The following is an 8387-nucleotide window of genomic DNA, read 5'->3' as shown; positions in this document are numbered from 1 at the left end:
CCTTCCGTAACCCTTGTGGAGAAGCCTGTGAGCAGTAATGTAATAGCCTCATGCATGACGGTTATCCAACAACTGGGTACAGTTGTTGGATAAATGGGGCAACAAACACTGTCAGTCCCAAATAATGTCCTGCTTGTTGTTAATCTAAAGCGTAACCAACTGACAGTTCAGTGTGGTGGGTAATCAGAATTTGGGGTTCTGTTATGAACAAATAAGAGATTTTCTGGGTACACATGTCAGTGTATCAAACAATTCTGTGTGTCTGCTAACAAGCAGTGTGCAGCAGCTTATGCCTGTCGGTGCGTTTGTGTCTTGCCAGTGTGTTTGCCAGGGGTTTGTGCTGAGGTTAGATAGTCAGCACGGGGAGCCTGACTCCAGTGTTTCCTGACTATTGGAGCAGTCCTCCAGTTCTGATGCTGCAGATCTGCCTCAGTAGGGCTTGGGATTTTGTAGGTGAAACTTAAAAGTTCAGTCTAATTTTAGATCTTGAAGTAAATCAACTGAATTGGGTACGTGCTGTACCCTTTCCTGCAGTTCAGGAAACAAGGTGTGCATTTGTCATTTTGCTGTTGCTTCATATTTAGATCTGAACTTGAGGAATGCTGGGATGAACGCTTGTTCTCTGAACACTGCCTCATTCCTTGCTGCTAGGAGAGGTAACCAGTTCCGTAGTGCTGTCAGAGCAAATGATCACTGTGAGTTTCCAGGACGAGCCATAGGCTAGGATTGTGTGTGTTTCATGCTCTGAACCCTCACAGGCTTGAATCGTGGTGGTCATTAATCTGTACCTTGATCCGGAGAAGCTAGGTGGTCTGTTTGCAATAGTTGGTAGAAATGACTGGTGAAATAGGGTAAAAATCCATAAGCAGCTTGTTTACGTTGTGTTCAAGGATCACATTGAGGGGACAGTGACTTCAAGTACTTGAAGTCCACAGGGCTCTGCTGTGGGGAGGAGGAAGGCAATCTGGTCTCTGCAGCTATTCTCTAAAGCCACCAGGAAATATCTTCTCAGGAAAGGTTCCTGGTGCTTTTTTCAGTTCCAGCAATAAAACCCCTTCATCTTGTTATTTATGTGGGCTTAAGCCAGGAAGCCCTAGCGCTGTGAGGTAAAACTCGGGGGCTTCTTGATGCTGTTGTCAGATACTGTTTGCAGCGTGTTTAAAAACTGTCTTGTTTAACTTTCTGGTGCTGAAGAATTGCTTGAGGGTTCAAAGGACATGAGTCTAAATGCTGAAGAGGATGTGGGGGCTGGTAACAACAGGATGTGTATGAGGGTTCAGAATCGCCTCTAACATGCTGTATTTCCACAGGGTGAGGAAAAAGTGTCCCCAGTATGATGAGAAAGAAGAAAGGAAAAAACTTCGACAAGAAAACCGAAATGGCCATGTTGGTGTGTAAATGAGGAGAAAGCAGGTATGAAAGCTGACTTGAAATGCCTTTTAGTCCTTACAGGCTGGAGTTACCCTGTAAGAATCGCGTGCATGTTTTGAAAGCTACTGTTTGCATCTAGCACTTCAAATGCCTTGAAACACATTGCTTACATTTCAATGAGTGGCTTTCTTTTTTGGTTTCCCAAAATCGCCTGAGTTGTGCGAGTTCCTCAACAGTGCTGTTAGCATTCTGGCTGCTGTCTTAAAAGAAGAGTGAGGATAGGAAGTTGTACTGTGATAAGTGGACTTATGCAGGGAAGAAAAAAAAAAACACCCCCATACTTCAGCAGAGGCAGGTTTAGTGCAAGAAACCATAGCAGACTTGCATCATACAAGATAGTGCAGCAGCCAAGTGGATCGTCTTCTTTAAGAGAAGCATCAAGCGTTTTCCTGTCTCCTCTGCAAGGCATGGGGAAGTTTCGGGTGCTTAGAGGCTGTAGACCAAGAGAAAGCTGCCAATTCTGTGAGCACCGTAGATAGCCTCTCAGTCAACTTCCATACTGTCATAGCAACTGAGTGCTAAAGCTCTTTGGCCTAGGTGGATCACTCCTGGGAGCCATCTAGTGCATTTTAATGAGTGAGGAAGTTGGTCTCTTCTAAGTGAAAGTGTACTGAACAGCGGACTCGAGGACCCCTATTGAACAGGAGTTAGACTACAAGCTGAAGGAGGAAGCTATAAAGGATAGTCCTGAGAAGTTCTGGCAAACTCAGAAGTTTTGCTTTGCCACATGTCAGCTGCAGACGTTTCCCTCGTTTTGTACAGTGACTTTTGGAATCTTTTGCTCAGAGCTTGCTTGAAGCTGAAGAGTATCTAGCAGAGTGTCCTCAGGTGTGTGCACATACTTAACCTACCTGCCTCAGATGTTGGTTTGATGCAGTTCTAGCACAGAGTGCTTGTTTCTTGGGTGGTGATTAACGTGCCTGGTCTACCCCTTACAGAACAATTCTGACGTGGCCACTGCCAAGCTGCAGGGTACTTCTGGCTACCTGACACATCCACCTGGACACTGGGCTGGAGCTGTTGCCACTAAGCCCTGATTCATCAAGACAGAGGCTGCTTCAAGGGGATGTCAACATGCCACTTGCTACTGAATCGCTTGCTGGGGAGGACAGTTACCGCTATCTCTCGGCACAGTGATGTGGAAGGAGCTGCCGCTATGGGGTGGAGGAACTGCTATCAGGACCTGCTAGAGACTACTCCAACTGAGCCCTCTCTATCAGTGCTACAGCTCCACTCTCTGCCGTTGTGTGGATGGACTCTTTTCTGTTAGCAAGTCTCCTTGGGCAGCTCTAAGCCTCAGGGAGAGAGCTTGTTGCGGCTTTCAGAAATGGATGGAGGGAAGAAAAAACCCTTCCCTCTCCCAAAGTTGAAAAGGAAAGAGCTCTGGATGGCTTCTCTCCTTAGATCTCAGTGGATGAAAAAGCTATTTCTGCTGTCACTGTGTTCCCTGTTGATATCAGCTTCAAAGAACTTCATCTCTAGTTCTGACTTGCAGGGCGTTGGTGACAGATCTTTGTCAGCCACACCTGGGTTCTGTTACTGTATGTGTGGAAAGTAATACCTCTGAATTCAGTAGGACTCGTTGTGTGAGTGGAGCTATCCATTTGCGTGTGTGCTAGCCCAAGTTAAAACTGCTCTCCTCAGGATGCTGAGACAGTAAAAGCAAGTTCTGAAGCTCTGTATCTGAAGGAAGAGATCCATGCTTAAACAATCTGATAAGCTTGGACCCATCTGTTATAAACAGAGCTGCTTCTGTTAACCAGATATTCGAGGCTGCTTTAGGCAGCACTTAGTATGTAAAATGCTAAATGCTTCACAACAGATCCAGTCAGTTGAACTTGACCAAGAACCTGTTCCTTTGAAGAATTACATTCGTGCACTAACACTCTGCAAGCAGTGATCTCTTCTGCTCTACCTTCTGGTGCAAAGAACTCAACTTACCTCAAACTTGCCTGACCAAAGTGTCCTTCGTTTCTTGAACTGTCCATGCAGCCTTGAGTGCTGAGTATTATTTGAGTTCAGTTTCTTCTTGGAAGAGTGTATGTGTTCTGTATAAACAGAGCAGAATTCTTCTGGTAGCAGAGAAACACCATTAATTGTCAAGTCTTATCTGTAAATGTGTAAATATTTATTACTGTATTTAATATTTAATGTTTCCATAACAAACCTATTTATTTTATAATTAAACTTTTTACGTAACCTAATCATGGTAAGATTTTTTTCTTGCTCTTGGGAGTACATGTAAACACTTGAAATTAGAGCTTGGTTTCTCCTCAAAGCAGGAATTTCAACACCTAAGAGCACAAAGTATGGCTGTGAAGAAATAGAGCTGTTTGTGAAGTATGAGCTTGGTGCTCTCCCAAGAGTGCAAGTTGTTTGTAAACAAAATGTGCAAATGCAAGTACTTTTTTGAGTAGGAAGTCCATTTAATTCAACTACAAAGGAATCCTTTAGTTAGTAGATTAGCCACCTCATTGGAAGCAAAATCTCAGACTGAAGTTAAAGCAAATAGGTAGCCCTTTGCACTGGACTGAAGAGCTGGGAATATTGAATAGGGAAGAGCCTTTCATCTCTGTGCGGTCAGAGAGAATTTGGACAGTGGCTTGAGACTTGGTCTGAAATAAATGAAGAAAAGGAGAAGAGCCTCAGGCCGGTGACTCCCTAAACAGAAAGAGACCCTTGGACTCAACACTCCACCTTGCTTTTCTTTTCTTCCCCTGGTAGCTATTAGTCCAACTGTGTGCTAATGTTTCCTCTAAAGAATTCTACCAGTGAGCTGGGGACTAAGTTCAGAGTTGCCCCCCAAAAAATGTGTGAAGGGGGTGAGTTTGGCTTGAAAGCCACACTTGCTAAGATGATGATTGAGAACCTTGCTTTGAGGCCTTTCTCTCAAAAGTGTCTTCCACAGTTGTTAGCTGTGGCTTAGCTCAAAACAGCGTAAAGGGTGTTGGGGGGAAGAACAAGCAGTTACAATTAGGACCCAGGTTGCGTACCCAGTGTAGGAGTGGAGTGTAGTTCTGTTTGGAGTAGCTGAGAGGCGTTTGCCTTGGCCTCCTGATTTAGCCAGGTAGTTCTCAGACTCTGAGAGCAGCCTGTATGGTATGTAGCTGAGATACAGGTAAATGTATTGCAACATCTGTTGGGAAGATTGCAAGACTTCATTCCAGGGAACTTGCTTCATTACCAAAGTAAACAGTGCTTCTCCAAGAGGCTGTTCCACAGGCATGCGCTATTAGAGCTCTGGCAAGAAAAGCTGTTTCTGTAAGTCATGCCAAGCTTTTTGCTTTGGAGTAAACAAGCTCAATCTCAGTGGTAACAGAACCCAGGGAGACTGGGGATGGATCACAACTCTCATCTGAAAGCCGTAAGACTCTTCTTGCAGAAACTTCCACCTGTAGTCGTCTTTCTGGAGTAAATAACAGGTTTTCCACTTGATGATGTAGCCTATGAAGTATATGTATGTAACCAGTGGTAGCATAGAAAACTGAGCTGTTTTCCCTCTTCCCAGCTCGAAAGCTTAACAGGAATGAAGCTACTAGTGTAACTTGTAATTTCCATCTATTGTGTACTTTTCATACTCTGATTACTGAAAGAACTGGAAGGTATTTTTGAAAGATAGGTAGTTAGGAACTGGAGATGTCCAAGTGAGCTATTACTGGGAGACTGGATTAGTGAAAATTTGAGTGCCACCTGGTGTTGTCCTGACTTGGACCTGAACTCATGTCAATAATGAGGAAGGAAAATCATTGCTGAGTCTCCTTACTTGAAAGCTGGGAAACAACAGAGGGCAGGCTTTATGGAGACCTTCTTCCTCCCGAGGGATTTTGGTTTACAGCGAGATTTGCAGAGAGGTAGGGCGATCAGCAACTTGCTTTTAGACAAGACTTTTGCTCTGAGTCAGTCACATCCAGCGTTGCTGTTGTGCTTGGTACCAGAGTAGAGCTTTTCCGTGCCCAAGAGATGACAGCAGTCTTGTGCTAGGCAGGGAATTTCCCGTGTTCCCTGCAGTGGCTTGCTGAGCACTGTAAAAAGGTTTCTGTGTTTGCTGAGGGAATTCCTTTTTCAGAAATTTAGTGCAGGGAATTGAGGGCAACTTTGCCTGTCCAGGAATGACATACGTATCTGTAAATTGAGAACTGATGTACAGCTTTGCATTAAAAAAAATAATCCCTTAATTATGTTTTTAATCAATTACAGCTTCTAGCAAGCAGTGATGATGTTTTCTATTTGAGCTATGACCCTGAGTAATACCAGCTTCCTACCAGCTTCCTAATGTAAATTTGATGCACGAGCACCATCAAGAACTACAGTGTCTGCTGGGTTGGTTGCTTAAATAAAAACCTCAGCTGATGGGTGGAACTATATGTCTGGCAGTCTCTTGCTATCTGAGGATGCTACACTTGTGTGACAAGCAAATCTGATCTGGTGCAGGGCAAGGCCAAAGATAATTTTTATTGTTGATCCTGCACAGCCAGGTCTGCTCTTCAGGATATATATACATGGTCTGGCTTTTATCCTGCTCCCCTCACCGTGGAGTTACCTTAGTTCCACTAAGCATTCCTGGGTTTCTGGTCCCACGTTTTATCAGTAAGTTATGCTTCTAGATTTTTCTTGACTTTCCAGCGGCAATGTTACTTTGACAGGAGAGCTTCCGTGTCCTTGTCACTTGTAGCTGCATCAGCTGAGTCCCGGAAGGAGTAGCCTGATGTTCTTGCACAATTTTCTGCGCACACAGCTGATTTTGCAAGGTATTTTCGATATCCAGATCAGTATCCAGGAATTCTGGTAATGTGAGGGTCATGTCTGCTTGCACAATTCCTTCCTCTTTCCCAAATGTTTTGTTCTCCATCGTTATTACATTTTGTAGAAAAAAACGATAACTGCTCAGGGTGTTTTTCTCTGTTGTGTATTTATGGAGCTTTTGAGTGTTTTGCAGTTGTCTGTGAGCAGAGTACCTTCCTGTCTACTTCTTGATTTCGCTTCCCTTCTCCTGCCCTCCTCCCAATATGCCCCTTTTCCCTCAGAGCGGTAGCAGATGTTACTTTGAATCTTGGCATGCTGGATATTATAGGAAGGCTAGTTCTACTCTTTGGCAGTGAAAAGGTACGAGTTTAATTTGTTTTCTTTTTTTCAGTAAATCCAGATATACATGGACATGTATGAAGGTGTTTGTACTATCAGTGGCCGCAAGTAGATGTTATGCAGTGGTTTGCATAAATCCACCTTTGAGTTGTTCCATGCTGTTTCCACTAACTGGTATAAAGTTTTGAGTTCTTAAAATAACTTTGGGCGTTTTTAATATTAATATACTTACCTAGCCTGTTAGCACTACAAATAATTCAGTAAAGTACCTGAGCAAACATATCTGAAAGCAAGGTTGTTAACTGGGACAAATACTTGCCTCTTTTTGAAGAGGTTTTCTGGATGCGCTAACGGTATGTCTCGCTTCACTGAACAGTCCTGCAGTCACCTGGCTCTTGAGGTGTTATCTTTGATAGGAAGCGAGGCTTTGCGTTCTTGGTGAGAGCTGAATGCAGTGAGTGAGCGTGCTCGAGGAGCAAAGGCCAGTTGTCGGTGTCAGAGTCCGAGTCTGTTCACATGAGACAGATCAGTGGACGTAAGGGTCAGGCAGCCTTTAATAAGCAAACCCCGATTCCCTCTCATTTTGTGAACAAAGCTGTACATACCTATCGTTCTTCTGCTGGTTACACCTTCCTTAAGCGAGTAATCCTCATTTACTGCAGGTCTGGCTTTGCCTATGACTTGTGAGCTTGCTCAGTCGAGACAGCTACGCCTGTCAATGTCAGAGGGAAATAGCTATTGTTTGTGTACCGTGGACGTAGGCCCGAAGCCAAGGAAGCAGGATTTGTGCCTTTTTTGACCAAAGGAGACCTGTGAGGTGGGACATCTAAAGTCCAAGGGAAAGAAGTGCTTTCAAAATACATTTTCCTAGTAAGGAGAGTAGTGGTTTTTCTTCAGAAGAACCAAATTTTCATTCATATACTTCTTGTGTCAGAAAGGCCTATCTTTTTGCATATAATTCAGAAGAAAACCCACTTTTCAGCTCAGTGTTTTTTGACTGAAATAATGCAGCCTGTTCTCTTTGCATTTTGGGGCAAAAAGCAAAGCTAAATAGTCTGAGAGCCTGATCTAATCTAGCATTTCCAATATGTCTTAACCTAGATGTCATACTGTCGTTCCTACGCCATGCATGCTAAGTCAGATAACACCATCATTACTTCTGACTGCCTCTGGATTCTTGAGTACTGATGCTTTGGTCCAGACCTTGGAACATAGCATTCTTCTTTGAGTGTGATTTCCTTACACAGCTGGCAATGAATTTGCGTTTGGTATCAGACAGCAATGACTTAACAGACTGAATTAGTTCATGGGTGGTGCTTGGAACCTGCTAGTTTTCTGGAAGATAAGGAAATACATTTTTTAGCATCAGTTATGTTTTTTTTGCTTAGGAAAGGAAATCTCTTCAGTGCTGCAGGTAACTAGTTAAAAATCGATGGAAACAGAAATGACTTTTAGGTGTCTAAAGCGGTGAATATATTTTAAAATGTCTCTATTAAAGCATCCACAGCTGCTGTCAGTGTAGGGTCCAAGTGCCTCAGAAACAATCTAGATGTGCTGTCAGATCTGCATTCCACTGCTTATTTCACTGCTGGGATGGTACGGTGAATTGGCGGTGGTCAAACAAGAGCTGAACGTGGTAGCTGTCTCAGGTTTTAGCCCCAAGACTTCCCTTCCTCTAGCATCCTTTGCCCTCACATTTCTAAGCAGTGTGATTTATGTTCAGAAATGATTAAAGGTGTACACAGAAAAATGCAGGTAAAAAGAGCTGCAAATGAAGCTTTCAGATGTAATTTCCATAGGCACAGAGTTAGCGTCGCTCCTGTTGATATCTGTCTGCATTGCTTTCATACCGTATCTGCCTTCTGTGGATCTGG

The 8387-nt window shown here is 43.6% G+C and overlaps 1 protein-coding gene across 1 annotated transcript in view; it reads left to right on the top strand.

Moving 5' to 3' along the window:
• The window catches only part of AREG (amphiregulin), a 10262-nt gene extending 7592 nt beyond the window's left edge, over positions 1 to 2670 (top strand). The window contains exons 4-5 of the mRNA XM_009886751.1: positions 1311 to 1413; positions 2370 to 2670. Of these exons, the coding sequence (XP_009885053.1) occupies positions 1311 to 1398 (88 nt within the window). The 3' untranslated portion in view covers positions 1399 to 1413; positions 2370 to 2670. The remainder of the gene's footprint in view (positions 1 to 1310; positions 1414 to 2369) is intronic.
• The last annotated feature ends 5717 nt before the right edge of the window (positions 2671 to 8387 follow it).

The sequence above is a fragment of the Charadrius vociferus genome, unplaced genomic scaffold (assembly GCF_000708025.1).
Source record: "Charadrius vociferus isolate BGI_N301 unplaced genomic scaffold, ASM70802v2 scaffold516, whole genome shotgun sequence".
Classification (NCBI taxonomy): Eukaryota; Metazoa; Chordata; class Aves; order Charadriiformes; family Charadriidae; genus Charadrius; species Charadrius vociferus.
Note: the sequence above shows the minus strand (reverse complement) of the source record. Positions and strands in the feature narration are given on the sequence as shown.